This window comes from Agelaius phoeniceus, chromosome Z (genome assembly GCF_051311805.1).
Source record: "Agelaius phoeniceus isolate bAgePho1 chromosome Z, bAgePho1.hap1, whole genome shotgun sequence".
Taxonomy (NCBI): domain Eukaryota; kingdom Metazoa; phylum Chordata; class Aves; order Passeriformes; family Icteridae; genus Agelaius; species Agelaius phoeniceus.
The window spans coordinates 69,741,462-69,762,061 of NC_135303.1; the positions used below are offsets into that span (position 1 = coordinate 69,741,462).

At 37.7% G+C, this 20,600-nt stretch overlaps 1 protein-coding gene across 5 annotated transcripts in view; it reads right to left on the minus strand.

Annotated features, from left to right (window-relative positions):
• Positions 1-20,600, minus strand: part of CERT1 (ceramide transporter 1) — an 82,395-nt gene that overhangs the window by 11,650 nt on the left and 50,145 nt on the right. For 4 of the 5 annotated variants that reach the window (XM_054651818.2, XM_077171203.1, XM_077171204.1 and 1 more), the window contains 8 exons: positions 19,302-19,409; positions 18,386-18,524; positions 17,321-17,404; positions 11,792-11,949; positions 5,815-5,907; positions 3,029-3,115; positions 1,997-2,089; positions 1,340-1,417 (listed from right to left, as the gene is read on the minus strand). In XM_054651818.2, the coding sequence (XP_054507793.1) occupies positions 1,340-1,417; positions 1,997-2,089; positions 3,029-3,115; positions 5,815-5,907; positions 11,792-11,949; positions 17,321-17,404; positions 18,386-18,524; positions 19,302-19,409 (840 nt within the window). The remainder of the gene's footprint in view (positions 1-1,339; positions 1,418-1,996; positions 2,090-3,028; positions 3,116-5,814; positions 5,908-11,791; positions 11,950-17,320; positions 17,405-18,385; positions 18,525-19,301; positions 19,410-20,600) is intronic. The other variant, XM_054651819.2, reaches the window with a different exon arrangement.

Below are 20,600 nucleotides of genomic sequence, written 5' to 3' on the forward strand. Positions count from 1 at the left end.
AGTGGTGCTCTACAACTCAGGTTTATTATATGAATACAGAAATGTTACCACAGGCATAAAACAGGTGAAAATGAGGAACACTTGCATATCTTGGAAAATATGAGTTCTCCTTATGCTGAATGATCTCTGCAACCACAACCTGACAGAGTACTAGCTCCTGTCTTGGCAATCAAACTTGCTTTCTGTTACTTGTTACTCCCTCACTTTATTATCCCCTCATTTTATTACCCCTCCTCCCAAAGAAAAAACAACTTAGAAAACTAACTCAGCTACTGGAGTACCAGTAGATGAGCCCATCACTGTTGTGCAACAGGACTTGCATACTTTTTCCCTTGCACTAAGTTCAGATTTCAGAAACAAACTGACTGCAAAAGGTCTTGGAATTTTAGTCCACTAGGCAAGTCCTTAAGTGTTGGTTCTGCTCATGGAGCTGGTAGTAAGGTCTGCAGGTAATAAAATTCCAGGCTGTGTTAAAAAAAAGCTAAAATCCATTCCTGTTAGGAAAAAAAAAAGATTGGTCAGAGCGTTTAAGAAGAGCAAAAGAACAGATCCCAGAAGGAAGCTCCATATTCTCCATCACATATGGACCACAGAAGGAAAGAAATAGTGTGAATAACATATCTGAACTACTGTTTTCGAGATTAAAAAGCAAACACTTATCTGATTCTACCCTAAACAACCACCTTCCTATTAAGTACCTAAAGTAATTTTGTACATTACTGGAATGTCATTATGACAACATTGACATATTCAGGATATCAGACAATTTCTGAAGGACAAGTGATACATGAACACTTCAATATGATCTGTCATACACACAGTCTTGTTGATCAACATGTTTAATGGCCTTTTGGTAATCAAACTAGTCATAGAAGTAAAAAATGGTGATAGTGAACCATAAGACTCAATATATTAATATCATTACAAATCAACACTTCATACAAAAATCAAAGCTTTGATTTAAAAGCAAGAAAAACTATTCAATCTGAAGCAAAGACCATCTCCGGCCTCTGTAAAACATGTTATTCTACTTTCATTATAACTAGAGATATAAAATTTTCAAACTATAGACATTTTTATTAATGCTACTGAAGTAAATCAAATAGTTTCACAAGATTTGGGCCTCTGCACAAGTGGTATGCATGCAAGCTGGATGTAAAGAAAGACAACCATTTAGTACAGGAATAGAGAACTCCTTTGTTTGTCTCAATGTACTAGTTTAAAGCAAGCAGTGTTTGACGTAACAAAAAATCAAAAACCAAAAAAAACCCAGGTTCTAGAGAAAAGGATGATATAAAGCAAAGATATGCAACCCCCACTTGACACATCAATACAGTACCTGGGCGCTGAATCTGTGAACATCATCAGAGGCACTGACTAGATCAATGGAAGACATGGAGGAAGAGCGACTATAGGGCTACCAGAGACAGACAAAGAAAAAACCAAGTAATCAGAACAAAGGCACAACAGAGCGTTCAGTACCAACTTGCAAGCACAAGATAATGAAGAAAAGGAAAACAAAAGCACCATAAGAAGCAAGCACAGCAGCAAATGCTGATTTCATGCACCTATTATACATTATGCTCCCAGTGTAGCCCTGACAGGAGCATAGTGTTTCCAGTAACAGTCAAAAACAAGTCAACCAATCCTGATACAACCAACTGGATTATTATTTTTTTTAAATAAAATCAGTTCAATGAATCTGGGTGAAGGTATCTTGAAAATACTGCAGTTAGCCAATTGGGATTTTTCCTTTTTTTATGCCTGACAAGCCTGATACAAGTAAAGAATATTCTAAGTAGTTTCACAAATCAGTATTTTTGAGCCAAGACAAAAAGCAGTCCTTCTTCAGTTCCAGCTACTGTTTTTTGAAAATGAGTAGGCTGCTGGACATTACTAGAAACACAGAAAAAATCTCACCTACCCATACAAAACATTACATAGAAACAGCACAGACCAGCCCATTATTCTTAGAAGATAGGGTTAAATATCTTACTGTTTGCACAAATCGATGAGTCCCCACAGCAGAATATGCATCTCCAGAAGGTAAGGATGTTGGCCAGTGTAATCTAACCTTTTCGCTTTGGGACTGCAACAACATAGATTTAATTATTATTAGTCAGCTGCTACGGGGTGGACTGTGAAACAAAGTGAGTCATGCTCAATCTACATAGTGACTACAACAACTAATGCTGTCCATGACAGGCATGAAGCTGTCATCCCACTGGAAATCTCAGTGAGTGGGCCTGAAGACTGAATTAATCTAAACTTCAAGGTGTATTTCTGAGTTAAGGAAAACACACTGGCAGCACTAAAGATCCATGTAGTGCTATCATAGTCACTCAAAACCTTTACTCTTTGCTAAGAGATTCCAATATAGGGTAAACTTTGTTGGGTATTAACAGGTCCACTAGAAAGTCTTCTACTTCTCAAGTCATTGTTATTCATTACATTCCTAAGCATGAATTCTTTTACGACAAAGGATGCATGACTTTGTTATTCCCTCTCATTTTATATGCTCTCAAACTCTGTTTTCTGGAATGCATCTTATCCTTTTTGATATTTGTCCCTGAAGTATTAAAAAAATTAGTTAGTGAAGTACCCTGGCAGAACCATGTCTTTCCTATTCCATATATCACTGAAGTAAAAAGAAACTTCAGACCAATTACTAGATTTTGAGAGACAGCTGAGATTTTGAGAGACAGTAGTATTTGATATTTTTATCTTAACAGGGCAGCAGTCACATATAGATAATTTTCATACAGGACATTTATTTAGGAATTAGAAACTAGAGACATTCAATAAACTTAGCACTTATACTATTATTTTCTAGACAAGTTATGAAGTTACTATCTTAAAATTAGCATTAAGCAAATATTTTTTATTGTAAAAATAGTAAGGGGAATTCCCTGATCAGTGCCAGAATAAATAAACTAGAGCTTCAGGAGATACACCTCAGGACAGACTGTAAGACACAGAAGTCTCTCAGGAAGTGCTCATCATTAAGTCATTTTTCAAGTTTTAGTACCTGTTCTTCCATTTTATCCTGTCTGTCAAGAGCAGCTTCAACGGCATCAAAGAATTCTTCTTCATTAATCAGACTATTAGGACCCTCCTAGAGCATAAGGGAAAAACTAGTTAAAAATCCTGGAGACATAAAAGTTCCACTTCAATTTAACATCAGAAATACATACTTACATTTTATATGTAACTGATGGAAGCAAATTTCTTCTACAGATCTCAAATATTTTCACCAATATTCTTAGATTACAAGTGCTCTGAAAACCTTTACTTGTTAAAGGAAGTGCTGTCCTCTAACAACAATTTAATGATAGTTACGTAAAGAAGAAAAAACTCCAGGAAAGTGAGTAATAGTGTCAGTATGCTTTGACTCCAAATTTAGGACTTAATTAATAAATGTCTTCTCTTGAAAATGTTTACAGTGTCAGTAAAGTACATCTATTAACATAACTGTGTAGTTAGACTCCTCACAAGTATTTCAGGGCCTTAAGGCACTGTGTGTTCAAAAATACAACAAGGGAAGACATAATTTTGGGGATCTCTATTGAAAATTTTTGGAAACAGCAATTTAACACTAAACAACAGGTAGAGTTAACTCAAGGATTGAAAACTCTAGTCTGCTAATTAAAATGGTAATTTAATAAATTTAGGTTTACTGCATTTACTGTATTGTAAAACAACTTAGTCCTGCAAGTTAAAAAAAACCCCAAAACTGTGTATCAGCAGTGACACCTGGAAGAAGCAGCTGGGTTTGTAACCAAGTAGACAAAGTTTAACTTCATATTTATTTCATTCTTTTACAGTGAACATCTCAGTGACAACAATTAATCTAATGTCAAGTACCTTAGATAGCTGTACAGTACTATTGCTATTTCTCAGGCTATGACTTGAAAGTAGAAGTGTGTTTCATTAATGTACATGAAAGGGTCAAGCTCACCGTATTTCAGGTGCACTAGCTTACATTAGTGTGGATGCCTCACCTGTGAAGTGTTCAAGGCCAGGCTGGATGGGGCATTAAGCAACTTGGTTGACTGGGAGGAGTCCCTGCCCATGGCACAGATATTGGATCTATATGATCTTTAATGTCCCTTCCAACCTAAACCATTCTACTATTACTCTTCAAAAGTTGGTTTATGCATCTTAGAATAGAACTAAATACCTCACTGAGGAGAATGCTGATGAAATGCAATTTAACAGAAGCAAGGAACTTAAAATCAGAATTTGAAAACATAGTATTTCAAGTGGCAGTGACAAATTGAAAACCAGTTAAAGTTAAATGTAATCTTCTAGGACTATCTCTGCTGTCAGAATTTTCATATTTTTGTTTTACTTATCTCTACAGCTGAACAAATAAAAAGGTAAAGTACAATTACATTTAAGCAGTATCAAATGTATGAGAAAGTAAGAAAAAACCAACAGAAATATCTGTAAGAAACATACTTCGGACAAAAGCAAAACATCAAAGGTTAAGATATATTTCCACTCAATAAATTAAGGACTGAGATTCTTTATACAGTTTCAGTTTCCAAGGTGAAAAAGTAAGTCTGGCATGAACACACTTGTAAATCATGCTTGCACTGGCTTGTGAAACTTCACTTTTCCTCTTTAAGAAACAAACCAATCTTAAAAGTGTATTGTATTAGTGTAGCAAGGTTTTGGTAGCAGAAGTGGCTACAGGGGTGGCTTCTGTGGGAAGCTGACAGAAGCTTCCCCCATGTCCAACTGAGACAGTGTAAGCTGGCTCTAGGATGGACCTGCTGTTGCCATTGCCCAAGGCCATGGCCATCATCTCTGCGATACTGTATTTAACAAAGGGGGAAAAAAAACTGCAGCTAGAGAAGAGTAGAGTGAGAGTATGTGAGAGAAAGAGCTCAGTAGGTACCACTTGATCCCCTTGGCCTCATCATCCGTAGAGATATGAACCACGTCTTGCCCAAATATTGAGCCCTGCCAACAGCAGTGGTGAAAGGCTATGAAGGAGGTGCAGGAGATGCTCCACATGCTGAGATTTCCCTGCAGCCTCCGGTGCAGACCACAGTGAAACAGCTGTTCCGCTGCAGCCCATGGAGGGTCCATGAAGGAGCAGAAATCCACCTGTAGCCCAATGAGGAGCCCACACTGGAGAGGGTGGATGCCCAAAGAATCATGTGATCCTGGGGGAAGCCCACACAGGAGCAGGCTTCTGGCAGGACCTGTGGCCCCATGGAGAGAAGCTCATGCTGGAACAAGTTTATTGTCAGGACTGTGAACCCATGCTGGAACAGCCTGTTCCTGAAGGACTGCATCCTGTGGGGAAAACTCACACAGAGCAGTTCATGAAGAACTCTGCAGTCCATGGGACAGACTCTTGTTGGAAGAGTTCATGGAGAACTGTCTCCTGTGGGAGGAATCCCACAATGGAGAAGGGTAAAAGTGTAAGGAATGCTCCCTGTGACGAGGAAAGAGTGGCAGAGACAATGTGAGATGAACTGACCACCACCCCCATTCCTTTTCTCTCTGCACAGCTGAGGGGTAGAAGGTAGAAAATTTGGATGTGAAGTTATACCCAGGAAAAAGAGAGGGGTAGTGAAAGGGTAGTTTTAAGATTTGATTAGTAATTAAGCGGTATTTCCCCAAGTTGAGTTTTGCCTCTGTCAGCAATTGGTGAGTAACCTTTCCCTGTCCATATCTCAACCCAGAAGACTTCCACTGTCTTTTCTCTCCCCTGTCCACCTGAGGGGAGTAGTAGAGCAGCTTAGTGGGCACCTGAAAAAGTCACAGTGTTATAAAAAATTTCTAAAGTAAAATTCATACCTCATAGTCTGGCCCTCCAAAGTGGGACTTTTTCTTCAGTTCTGTCACAGCATTTTTGTATGCTTCTTCAATTCTTCTCCTTTTCTCTGTCTCCTGTAAAATTACATGACCATTTAATGCAGACCATTTAATGCAGCAAAAATGAAATGTCAACATGCCAATAAATGGAACAGCCAGGGTAGTGTTTTCTCCAAGCAGCAACTGCAAAGCTGATGAATTTCTGAGTTTATTTGCATGTATGCATTATATGTGCCAATATACATGCATATATAATAGAAAGTTTGGGGAACTAGCTACCTTGAGGATACCTTCTAAGTCATGTGGAAGAAAGCAGATCAGCAAGCAAAAACTGGTTTCTAGTTTAAGCATAGTTGTTCATGCTTCATTGGGAGTCATACTTTGTATCTGACACTTCATATAAACTTCCTTGACACAGATATTTGGGCAGGGATAACAAAGGGTAAAACTAAAACTGGTAAAAAGCTAACATGCTGAATGTAGTGATACACTAACAAGTTTGTACCTATAATTAGGGCAATGTGAATAATTTTGTGGATTCCATGCAGAGAGCACAACTTGATACCCTTGTCCAGTAACAGGTTGTGACTGTATTAGGTGCCAGTCTATGTAGAAACCTGATGGTGACTATATCATTGTCTATTTTGAATAAAATAATTGTAATGCCAAAATCAGACTAAGTCTAATATTGCCTCTACAAATTCCGCATACTGCCAGATATTTTCCGTGAAAAAGCTATAAACACTTCTGAAATAGCCTCTGAAAAATCAGCTTTTTTTGCAAGATGTTTCTCTGTCCCCTTTCAAAATCACTTCAGATGAAATCAAGTTAAGTCTAACAGGTGGACATCACACACTTCTTGTAGATATGGGTTTAATTATTCAGCAACCCAAACTGAAATTTAAAGATTCAGTGGAAAATGCTAAAGCAATATCGAAAAGACAAATTTACTAACTGGGAATTTGGTGGTAACATTCCCTCAAACACATTTTCCCATTTCCAGTTAGGGAATACTTTTGATGTAGAACAAAGTAGTATAGTTTTACACACACACACACACACACACACACACACACACCCCCACCACACACACACAAAAAACCAAAAAAAACCACCACAACATTTTGATGGAGACAATATTGTCCTCAATTGTGACAGTAGGCTTTTCCTTTCTGAAGCAATCAAAGAGGCAGTACCTGCTAACAGGTGTCACAAAATTTTGCATGATTATCTTTTTTGAAAGGAACTGGAGAGTCCTGAAGATACATAAAGCATGACTTGAGCAAAAGTCACTGAGAAAAGTACAGAAATGTTACCAGACTTGGAATAAAAAACAAAACAGACCCCCACCTAAAACACAACTCCTTCTCCCACTCACTCCAAATCCCCATACTTTCTGTAATTCAATCTGCAAATTAGTTACAATTCACGTGTCAAAATACGACTCTCCAAATTTGCCAGTTTCTCTTGGCAATAATATTAGAGAAGGCAGAAACAAAAACAGAAAAATGCTGTAGCAGTCAAGACAACATGAAAAGCATCATCACAAAGACTTCATTGCAAGTAAAACAGTGGATCAAATACTAATGACAAAATCCTTTGTGTATAAAATGTGTATATATTTTAAGAAAAGTGTTTTAAAATACATTCACTGTATTATATACTGTACTGGAGACAAAAAGTCAAGCTCAAGATCCTAAGAGCTAATTAATTATAAAAGGTGGAAAGAAAAGCTGTAACTACAATAACTTTAGATAAAACTACAATACACATCAATTTCATTCTGGACATTTGACTGTTTTGGTAGTGTAAGAAAACTAATCATATAATCTGTACTTCTATCATCGCACAATATTTATTTCCTTTTTAGAGAAGTTTACAGACAGATTCAAGAAAATCAGGACAAAGATCTACACCACACCTATCTACCACGTGGAAAGCAATGTCTCTTGATCAGGCCCATAGTTATAAAAGTTACTCTTAAAAAGTGATGTTTAAGCACTAAAATGAAAAGATAAAACTAAACCAAAAGCAGCTCTACCACTCTGGAATAATGGTAGCAGAGGTATGAATACAGTCAATTGCTGTAATTAAGGGTGTAGACATCAAGGTGCTGCTCACATGGGTAGCATTATGGGAGAAGACTGAGGCTGCCTTGTGGCAGACACAGGTGGCCCTTGCCACTCCAAAACAGACTCACTGCAACACACAGGTTAGCCCAACCACCATGCATGTGACACATCTCTGAGGGAAAAAAAAAAAAGGAATAAAAAACACTCTGTGGAAAGAAGAATTGGAAGAAAAAGCGAGAGATCACGGAGATGCCAAGACCAAGAAGATGAGGAGGTGAGGAGGCACAGCTCCAGGACAGAGAATATGTATGTCCAAACTGCAGGGGTATTTCCTGAGGGAACCACATCCCATGAAGGATCTACACTGCAAAAGATTTGTTTTCCCAGAGGGCTGTCACCAATGGAGGCACTAGAGCTGGAAAAAATGTATGAGGAGGAAGGAATGGCAAAGATGAAGTTTTGGACTAATTGCAAATGCAACATTCCTCACCCTGCACTGCCTGTTGCTAGCAGGCAGTAAGTAAGGTTATGGAACATACTACCTCAAGTGAGAGCACACAGCATGCACTGAACAATCAGCCAAGCCAGCCAGGGTTTGTGAAAGGCAGGTCCTGCCTTACCAACCTGAGCTTCTATGACAGGGTGACCTGCTTAATGGATGAGGGAAAGCCTGTGAATGCCGTCTGTCTAGACTTCACTAAAGCCTTTGACTCCATTTCCCACAGCAATATCCTGGAGAAAATGGCAGCCCAGGGTTTGGCTGAGTATACTCTTCACTACTTAAGAAGCATCTGTCTGGAAGGCTGGGCCCAGATAGTGGTGGTGAATGGAGCTACATCCAGCTGATAGCCTTTCACCACTGCTGTTGGCAGGGCTCAATATTTGGGCAAGATGTGGTTCATATCTCTACGGATGATGAGGCCAAGGGGATCAAGTGCACTCTCAGGCAGTTCACAAATGACACCAAGCTTGCTGGGAGTGCTGATCTGCTGCTTCCTGGAGGGCAGGAAGGCTCTGCAGAGGGATCTGGATAGGCTGGATCATGGGCTGAGGCCAGTGGTTCCATAAGAGAGGTTCCACAAGGCCCAGTGCTGGATCGTGCGCTTGGGTCACAACAACCCCAGGCAGCTCCACAGGCTGGGGCAGAGTGGCTGGAAAGGACCTGGGGGTGCTGGTGACAGCAGCTGAACATGAGCCAGGCTGTGCCCAGGTGGCCAAGAAGGCCAATGGCATCCTGGCCTGGATCAGCAATGCTGTGGCCAGCAGGAGCAGGGCAGGGATTGTCCCCCTGTACTCAGAAAAGGTGAAGCCACACCTGAAATCCCGTGTTCAGTTTTGGGACCCTCAGTTCAGGAAGGACATCAAGTTGCTGTCCAGAGAAGAGCAATGGAATTGATGGAGTGTCTGGAGCACAACTCCTGTGAGGTGTGGTTGAGGGAGCTGGGGCTGTCTAGTCTGGAAAAAAGGAGGCTCAGGGAAGACATCATTGCTCTCTACAACTGCCTGGAAGGAGGCTGTAGCCAGGTGGGGTTGGTCTTTCCTCCCAAGTAACTAGCACAAGCAGAAGAGGAAACAGTCTCAAGCTGCAGCAGGGGAGGGCTAGACTGGATATCAGCAGGAAGTTCTTCACTGAAAGAGGAGACAAGCATTGGAACAGACTGCCCTGCTCTGGCAAGTGGTGGTATCACTGAGCCTGGCAATGTTAAAAGAGGTCTAGATGTGGCAATCAGGGACATGGTTTACTGGTGCACCATTGACTTGATCAGGTTTGAAGTCTTTTCCAACCTGAATGATTTTATGAATCTGGCAGAGGAGCCTACAGGGAAGGAATGAATCTCGGGGAAAGGGGCAAGATAACTTATTCTACTGTTTGTCCTTCTGTTTCCCATTAACTTCCCATTATTTTAAATCAGCAACAAATTGATTTTCCACGTGTCCAGAATGTTCTGCCATGTCAAAAACCAGGGGGCAATCTTCCTGTCTTTCTCTTGACCCATGAGCTTTCTCATTCTACTCTTCTACCTAATCCGGCTGAATAGGTGGTGAGCATTTCACTCTCTGCCAAGGCTATCCCACCACAAGTCTAGTTATTTCATTCAAGAAAAAATCTCCTCTTCCAAAAGGTGAGCAAAGGGAGGAATACAAAGTAATGACTTTATAAACTCTAATTAAGGTACTTAATACCCTAAGTGTCCTCTAAACCCCAGAAAATGTCATTGACAAATGGGCCTTTTTGAAAGTTGCAAGTCTGCCAAAGCAGAGCAAGTTGAAAACTCTCAGGTTTCAGGAGCTTTTCCCTTTTAATTCCCGGGAAAAGAAGTTGAAAGGAGTTTGTGAGCCCCTTTAAAATGTACTTACTCTTACTGTATGAGACATTAGTCCCATGAGACTCAAGTGAAATTGAGCCTTGAATTTGCTAACCACTTGCTTCTTCCACAAGTGCTTTAAAGCTAGTTCACAAGACAACAAAAAAGTGACAAAACCCAAACCTAAATAATTTCAAATTGTATTTTAACATATTATTCCTTATTAAAATATACTGTAGTACGGGCAAGGAAAACATGCTCTAAGGAAAGTCTCATCAACACAAATGAAGAGTGTTTGTCCAGCACAGGGAAGGCTTTTGCTGTAGCATCTAACAGTATCCTTCTGATATGTTTAAGAAACTAATAAAGAAATTGAGCCAGTCTCCTCACGGTTCACAGGATAAGGCTGAAAAATAAGCATCAGATACTGGAAGAAAACTTACTCCAACAGGATATAAGGCAAAACTTTTTCATTCTAACAACAGATGAGGAGCAGACCTGCTTAGAAGATTTGGGCTGTCTAGAGCCTTGATAAAGCAACCTGGTCTGATTCAAACTGTCCTTACTTTAAGATGAAGGTTAGAGCAAGAGAGAGTTCTTGAGGTCTCTGTCCAACCTGAATTCCCCTATGATCTTATAAACAGGCTACTGTAATTCTTCCAATGCTCAGTTGAACCAGTAAAGAATTGTTGACAGAAGTCACAATACACTGACACAGGGCCAGGCCTTTGACATATGCACAAACAACAGAGAAGACAGGGTCAAGGATTCAAATAAGTCTGAATATGTTCATTCTTTGAAAAATATATCACTAAATAGAATAAGATTTGATACATGGTATATGTGACATCAAAACATGGAAGGAGAACAGAAGGACAGCTGCAGCACACACCAGCCAGCAATGGTAGGATTCTAAAAATTAAAGCCTGAACTCCGGCCTGCCATGCCTCCAACAACAGATCTCAGACAGCTCCTTTAGAGCTGTTACACTGGTTGAGTAGGTTCAGAATGGACTATCACTGGCTAGAATAACAGATATTCTAACACGATACAGAAGATTTAACTAGTTAGTATAAAGTATAACTTAATCTCACCAGTCTCTTAGAGGACAGTGAAATAATTTTATCTTGAGGAGACATATAAAGTTAGAATTCGTTGTTCTCCCCAGTATTATCACCACCTCTTATCATACTAAAACCATTTCAGAGACTTGCACATCATTTTGCATGCATGGATAATTAAGTCTATGTCAGAAGGCTGTAAGCAATACACTTACTACTATGAGATAATTTCAGATTCTTTACAGATATAAAGACTATAGGACTACTATCTGAATAAGTGCTGTGAAAAAAAGACTATGATGAAAAGAGCTACTATATCAACACTATATCCTCACTCAGAACAAGGCTCCTTAACATTTTATACGGTTAATAATTTAAGCACCTGAAATTAATAAATGCTGTATATAAAAATAAAAGCAGTTGTTTGAGTACCGGAGTTAGTAATAACTTATTTGAAATTTCAATTTCAAGCTAAAGAAACTTTTTTTTTTCAACAAAAGTAAAAGGAAAATGATCTTACCTTATCTAGCCTTTTTTGCCAGCTTTCTTCACGTTTTACCATGAGTTCAATACAATGAGAGAGTGTAGCAAGGATTCCAGCAGTAGTTGCCTTGAAAGTTATAGCTTCTCCTTTAAAGTCTATGCCATTAATTCCTTTGGGTGTCACATGTGGAAACACTAAAAACACATATATGAGATCACTGAGAGCTGCCTTAATCAAATAAGTACCTCACATGGATATGTGATATTTGAAGACAACAGACTGGCTACAAAGTTAATTTAAAAATAAAATTCTGAAGTGATAATAATGTCCACAGTTATCCACAGGATAAAGAAAAATATTCAAAAGGCGAAACAGATCCTTGCAGCTTCATCTTGCTACACTGTATTTCAAGCCTGCTTGTAATGCTGTATTACTCTGCACTCTGCAAATCATGTGGGTGGAGGGAGTGGTAATAGTTTGTAACAATAGCAATTTGACAGCTTGAAATGGGGCCTAATTAACACAGAGCAACCTTAAAACGGATCAGACTCAGCACTGAGAAAGGAACAATTTCAAAATGTCATCAAATCCAAAATGTATAATTCAAGGTTCTTTTAAGCATATAATTACAAATTTTAAACCCTAAAAGTAAAAAGGTATAAGATAAAAGCATCAAATGTGCTGAATTTTCCAAGTACTGTGAGTCTTACAGTTCCAAGAACTGCTTCAAGCTGTCAACCACGCCATCTGTTGCTAAGGCTATTTAAACAAGTCATTTAAAATGTGTGCAAAAAAGAAGGTACCTATTATATGTCATACTGGTACGTAGGTTGACATAATAACATATCAAGCACTGCACATGAATGTCAGAAAATATTACAAAGCAGAAGTAACACTCCAGTTGAAGCTGACTGAACCCAGCAAGTTAAAGTAACTCCTGCTATTGCCAAAGAGCAAGCTCCTGACTTATCACCTGGACTGACATAATTTTTTCCTCCAGTCTGTCAGTTTGTCAACATATGACTTTTACAGTTTAAAAAGTACCAATTAATTTTTGAGTAAGTTTATTTGTCTGCAAGAGCAAAGGAGAACTTTCAAGCGGTTCCATTCTGTAATGACAGAACAGTGTGTGCACTTAGGGAACGGAAAGCAATCATCACATGGTCTTCAGCAGTGGTTTAAGTCTCTAGAGGTTTTACATGCCCCCTTTTCAAAAGCAATCAAACTCATTTTCAAACAAGTAATTACGGACTACACACAACTCCAAATACCTCAAGAAGCAGACATACTAGGGTAGAATACAACCTTTTTTATTTTAAATGTTAATCGGGAACATTCTCTAAAAGGTGAAAATGATGGGGGCTGGAAGAAAAAGAAAAGAAAGGCAAGAGAACAAAAAAATTGTTTCAGAAATGATAATGAGCAGACCAGCTCCCTCTCCCCAACAGCTGCAGAGGGAATACAGAGGGGACTGACACTGACAGTGGCATAAGCTGGCAAGGAGTGTCTCCACTGAAAACAATTAAAATTATACAAGAACATTGCCCATAATACTTCACAACTGAAAAAGATGGTTTCACACTAATAATTCCTCCTGTTGGTGTAGGCTATGTTCACATGCAGGCTTAACAGCACAGCTATAATGCTTGCAGATGTGATTTTTCTCTCTCACTTAGGAAATATGCAGACATGCTGAAGAAACTGCCACTAGCTGCAACACTATATAAATAATTTCAGAAATCTCTGCAGTAGAATTTAAGGGAAATACAGCAACACAGCTTAATTTTCTGGAAAAGATAGAACTTTTGTCCCTTTTGAGGTCTCAGACACATCTTATTAACACTTCCGTACAGTCCTAAGCCATTCTTTAATGACTAGTCTCAGATGAAGAGCTGCAGACTTAAAGTCAGTGCCCAAATTTTTTCAGTCATTACAATTATGGGCAAAAATGAAAATCTTGCAGAAGATTTTTAAATTTCTTTAAAAGAGATGGTCACTCAACTGATTCCTTATGATGGATACAAGTATTTTGATTCATTCCTAATCACAGGAAGTATCTGTCTTTCTGAAGCATGTAGGGAGATGACCTCAACCCTCACCTCAGGAACAACTGAGCTTTGACATTTTACAAATACTTGTGAGAAGATTTTCTATTTGGAGAGACCAAACACATTTCTGATTCCTTTTCTACACTTTTTTTCATGTCAGCTACAAATTAATTATTTCAAAATTAAACCAGGCATCTGGAGATCTATGTTTAAAGGTAAAGACTAATAGGAAAGGGTTCTTACTGCTGCAACTGCTCTTTGGTTATCAAACTGCATGCCATCAACTGAAAAAAGCAGGATAATTTTGTCTCCCACCGTAACATCAAATTTAACATCTTCCAAGCAGTTTATTTTTCATTATCCCATCTACGCTCTCTATTGCTGACTTGCTTTCTCTTTTGTTTCATAAAAAGAATTCTTCATACCATTCTTTAACTTTCAATAGCTCTTTAGCTTTTCTCTCCTAGACCTTTGTGTCTGTTAGGATAGGTGTTTCCCTTCTTGTTCCCAAGATTCTGCTGGTAACACCTTCCCACTGTTTGATCAAATCTGTTTTCCAGAGAAACAGGAAAGTATTCTAAAGAGAGTAGGTAGAAAGATGTTCTTCCATTTTTTTCCATTTTATGCTCCCTTAACACATTATGTCACTTAAGTAATTCTACGTGAAAAACAAATATTTGTGTTCATGTCCATTTCTTGATGCCTACTGTTGTTATCCTCTGTGGATTGCAATAGGATCAATATGATTAGTTTTTCTTTAAGAACAACCCCAGTTTTTCAACAATATTTTTCCTCCATTCAAAGCACAAAAATCCAGCATAAATCTCTGCTGTAATTTACATCAAATTTCTCTTCTTCAGCCTTTGTACCACTTCCATCTTTATAGTTCCAGTTCAAAAGACGTCTTCCATATTCAAGGTGGTTCCTTAAGTTACTCCTGCTCTTCCTATTCTTAGGAAATTTATATCTAAATATGTTCTCTTTCCTGAGGGGATGAATGGGAACACTTAGAGATCAAGACTCTACATTCCTGAATATAAGATCCCAATGGGCAAATAGGGATCAGCCAGACACCATACCTTGGTGTTTTATATAAAATTTTTACAGTTCTAATTACCAGATCTTGTAATTGAAAGGTGGCCAATACATTTAAACAACTTCATAGTACTCTACCTACCTCTTCACCTAAAGACCCTATAGAACACAGAAAAGAAAAAGCTTCCCTATCCAAATCACCTTCAGAGCAGTACACAAATGTCCATACTTACATTAACTTTCTCCTCTCACACAGAGAACAAATTGCAAAAGTGAATTTGAATATGGCCCCTTAAGTCAGTCTTAAATCTAATAATTTGAGCTTTAGATTGGTGCACTAGTAGTTTGAACAGTAGGCTCAAACATTTCATCATAGTAAGCTAAATTAAGAGGTTGAACCAATGCCTCACTTCCTGAACCACTGAGAGGAGAACCATCTCAGAATAAACAGGCAACCACTTGTAAGCCATGGTTAAGAAGATTGTTGGAGTCCTTCCAGGATGAGATAGAAATTTGAACAAGAGAACCTGAAAATTGAGAAACCAAATTTTAACAGCTGCTCTGAGGCTAAGCTTTAAAAAGGGTGTAGTTCAAGATAAATCTTTCATTGCCAGTTCAGTCTGACCTTTTTTTTCTGCCCTATACATGAGCATGGCTGTCTCAACCTGAGACACCTACTTCCCCCATTGTATCACTTTTAATTCCACTTTAAGACAGAGAGTCTAATTATTCATTTCTAATCAAGCTTTGCAGCACTCAGCTACTAAATATTTAATTAATTTAGCCATTAGAAATCAGACTGAGACACAGAAAAACCGAAATGGGGATAAATATTTTCATAAAAATAATTGATGGAAAGTAAATTTAATGGAATACAGGACTCATCTAGAATTAGAAGTTCTGCAAAATGCAAGGGGTTGCAGAATTATTTCCTGTAGGGAGCTATAGTGAGTGAGTTTATACAGGTATCCATAACACCAAGTATCGATTTCCTAGCACGTAAGTTCCCAAAAGCTTGATGACCAGCTCCATTAAATATACACACTTTCCTAATGACATTCCCCATAGTATATGCATATATATTACAGATGCACCAGAACAATGTAGATATGAAAAGATTTTCTACCAGTAAATTAAGCTGAAACTCCTACATAATTGTACAAAAATTGAGTTTGACAAAGACTTCTCTTCCAAAATGAATCATGCAGTAAAATTAAACTCTTACTTAGCATTTGTTAAAGAAGTCTTTTCTAGTTTTCTGAAATCTAACTTAACAGTTCTTAAAAAAAAAAAGTACAGTTTCATACAGACAACAGGGTTAGTGGAACCATACACCTGCTTACACTTGCTTCAAAACTTTTGGTGTTATGCTACTTAGTCTCTGAAATCAGCATTACAATTAGTATTCAGTAGAAAAATCTACTTATGTGATGAATTCTGGAAGTAAGCTGAAAAGCTCCTTCCACTTCCTTTTCTCTTTCATCACAACACTTTTGGATATGCTTTAGAAAAAGCACTTAAATACAAGAAGGAAATACGTAATACATGGGAACAAAAACCAATTAAAAATAAAACAGAAGACACAGAAAAGGTTTATTTTGCCCTATATTTTCTAGGTTCTTCATGAAAGTATTTACACTTTAAAAAACATTTCTAGTGAGAACTTTGGGAGATTCCATCACACTTGAAACTGGAGGTGCAACTTCTAAGCTTTGTGAATCAAGTCTAAGAAATACCTTAGGACTAACTGAATTGCCAACAAGTAGAGTGTAAACACTAGAATATTTCAGTCAGAAAACATGAGAAGGTCTAAGAAAAATGCAAATACAGTTTAAATGCATACACAACTTCCTCCAGGCCAGAACTATCAAATTTCTTGAACAGCAAGACTTGCATGAGTTCTTCACATTTGCTTTATGGGTACAGTGATTAAAATAACTAGTTCATTTATGATAAAAACAAGTATCAGAATTCTGCTCATTATAACAATGAAAAGACAGCAAAAAAGCTCAAAAATTATGATAAATAAGAATCACTAACAGTGATCTCTTAACCATTCCACAGCCATAGTACTTGTGAAAACCATAGCGGGACACCCCTAAGTGGAAAAGCACTGAACTCCACCAAACTCCTAAAGCAGGTAACACTTGCAATAACCTGTTACAAAATCTCAGTTCACAATATTTGAATAATGCAGCTGTTTCAACAGAATTTTATAGCAACGACGACTTTAGACACAGAATAGGGAATTACAGCTTGACAAACTTGCATTAGTATTTGTGTGAATTAAGAATAACTCAGAGAATCACTAGAAGTGCTAAAGAATTATAATGTGATGAAGAACTTCCATTCACATACACTTAAATAGCTATTCTTGCCCTTTTCTGCTTAGAAAATAGCGTAATACACCTGTCTTGTACCAGATGTATCACCATACCATTCATTCTAATTTTCATCACTGAAAAAATTGGGAGACACTTACGTTTTTCCTTACTGCTGTTACTGTTATGTACAAAATCTCCATCAGGACGTACTGTAGGGAAATCATCTTCATCATCTTCTACCACTAGATTTGAGAGAGAGTGTATTATGAGAGTGAGAAAGAGTGCACTTTGGAGTGCAAGAAAGAATTAAGACCGTCTTCATGCTTAGCCAGCACTTTTTACTGTAACAACAGTCATGACCCCTCCCTCCCTTTTGGGTTTGGTTTATTTTTTTTGACCCAAGACCAGTACCAGTGTAAATGTCAGTTAACAGCAGAATCTAACATTGCTCAGCATTGACGTTTAGCACTCAATTCTCTGGTGAGAGCAACATACTTAGGTGTTACAAGTGGATAAGCAGGAGCCATGATTCAGTACCTATCTAATCTTCTACACTGGAAAGTTTAAAAAAAAGTGGAATTGCACTTCTCTGGTGTTTTATTGCTACAGAAAGTTTCACACTGCCAGAACAAACACAGGGATGAATATAAATGCCTCAGCAGAGTGCACAGATACAGTGACGAGCTGTGCTCTGGTATAAGCAATTCAGAGATATGTAGGCATCCACATCATAGTCTAGTATGGTCTCAAGTGTGCATTCAGTGCTCTATTTCCAGCCAGTACACCTCAGAAGCATTACTTAAGGCAGGACTTTTGACTTTTTAAGGTGTATTGTTTCTATCAAAACTAATATCCCATTTATTTTTCAAAATAACAAGTAAGAGACAGCAATACATTTAAATTTAATTCGTGAGAATTAGCAATTGGTGCTCTATAACAAAACACTTAAAAAGAGCATTGCTTTTGTACAGTTGACAGCTACAGGTTAACATCAAGCAAATTTTAAAGCAAATCTGAATTCCAAAGTAAAAATAATTAACATGCATATGCATTTATGCAAATGATTGATCCTTTACTATTAGGATACATCACTTTATTATTCTTAATTTATGATACATTATTTTACTATATAAGACAGTAAATTGTATTGTAACAGTATCAAGAGGTTTCCTCGGTAAAGAGCTACAGTCAGTGGAGGGAAGAGTTTTCAGCTACAGTGTTACCTTTATCCCTCTGGAGTTCGTCTTTGGAAACTGCATCTGCACAAGCATCAAAGTATTTCTGTAAAGTATCAACTTGTCTACACAAGATGTCTCTAAAGGTTTCCATTTCTGCAAGCTTCTCACGTAAGCTGTGGCCCTTCTGAAAACACGAACAAAAAAGGCGTGAAATGTTTCTACATACTCAACAATAGCTTGATGCAGTATAGCTACAATTTAATTTTAAACAAGATATTTCTGCAGCTATGAAGAAGAAACTGAAGCACACTAAGGACATTTTAGATATCAGCAATTAAGAAATATTGTTAATGTCAGAAGAAACCATATCTGAGTATTCCTTACTCATTTTGTCACTGGTCTCAATGTTTTCTCTTGACTGCACCTGCTACTTCAGAGCACTCCACAAAACCTTATTAAAAAGTGAACTTACATGCTACCAGTTTTATACATATTTGCCTGAAAGCTGTCAGCTCCAGTTTAAGATCTTTGCTCCAATCTTTATTCCCTTTTCTTGTGTTTTTCTGCTCTTCCAGAAGTACAGCACACTCAGTTCATATATTAAATATTCATATGCATGACACAAGGAAAGCCATAATTTGTCAGGCAGGGCTATATCACACTCATTAAACTACAGAGTTAGTGTTTGTTTTCATTTGAAGCCCAGGATATTTGGTGAGTAAACTAGAAAAAGTTAATAAATACACTCACAAGTTTGATTTTCTTGCCACAGAAGATGACACCTCAGTTTAAAAGGGACGATTGTGTGAGAGGCATGAGAGAGCTTCCCATATCATCTGTATGATGGACTACTGACATTTAGTGTTTTTTCTACAATTATGTGAATAAGTCTTCATACGTAACTTCTTTTCCAGTTGCATGTTATTTATGCATGAATATTTGGAAAACTTTTTGCACCAACCTTGAATGAAGAGGTGGATGTTGCAGAGTATCCACTTGCTCCAGAGACAAGAGACACCATGGAGCCATGACGTCGCAAACTTGACTCTGATCCATATCCAGATTCAGTCTAAAAATCAAACCACACAAAAAACTAGAGTGCTGAGGCTTTTGATAAAACAGAAATACTGAAAACAAGATTAATGCAATTTTCTCTGGAACCCACCCACTTATTTTTTGCAGTAGAGGCTTAAACAACTCAAACTGTGCCTGCATCTAAGATGTTGACTGTAGTATCTGTGAAGTTATTATAAACTTATTTTTTATTATCAATTAATCAATTTGTAAAATAATTTGTTACCTACCATGAATTATGTGTCCCCAAAAGGACACAGCAATATATATTTAATGGTATAAAAAAGGGACGTTTCATTAATTTGGTTTATGTAATTCCTAAGAAGTAACTTTCACACAGCCTATTAAAAAAATGTACATTACTCTACAATTAATTGGGGGATTAAACAAGGTTCAGGTCTCAAGACAATCAACTTCAGTCACTCCATCCAATAATACAAATAGTACCATTTTCTTTTTAAAAGCAACAATATAGATATCAATGAAAATCAGACAATTGCTTCTATCAAGTTGTTTTCTTGTTTCAGGCCTCTTCGGCAAAATTATTTATACTAGACTGAAATTAATATTTCATGAGAACAGAAGTCTACATAAAACAAGGTACGACTAAAAGTAAGAGAGAGGATACAATAAAAGTAACTAACTAAACAATGAAAAAAACCTCATCTGTTTATTAGAATAACATTTAGAAGATCAAAAATAGTTTGACAAATTTCCTCACAAGTCAAACAGAAGCACATACTGAGGAACTGAAGGAAAATAAACTTCTCTAAATGTTAATCTAAATGATGTGCATGGCAAAGGAGATGTAAGCAATAAACAGATGGTTCAGAATAATACATGAAATACTGTTAGCAGATGAGTTTGATCAAGTAGACAGAGACAACAGTGAAGGACTTTTGGCAGAAATAAATTCTGCAGTAGCACAAAAACTCCAATGGGGCAGGGAGAGAGGAAACCAAAAAAATGGTATAGAACAAAGAAGAAGCAATTATGAAATTCCAGCTGTGGTACATTTTATGGAAAAATTTGGAGCTGTACAGGCTTTGAGAAGGCAGGAGAGTGTGGATAAGTTAAAAAGCAGAGAAAAGCAAAGAGTTCTTTGAAGTGTGAATTAGGCGAAGAGGGACAAAGTATGTATGTCTGAGTAACAAATAAGAGTTTGGGCATACGACTGCTTTGTTTC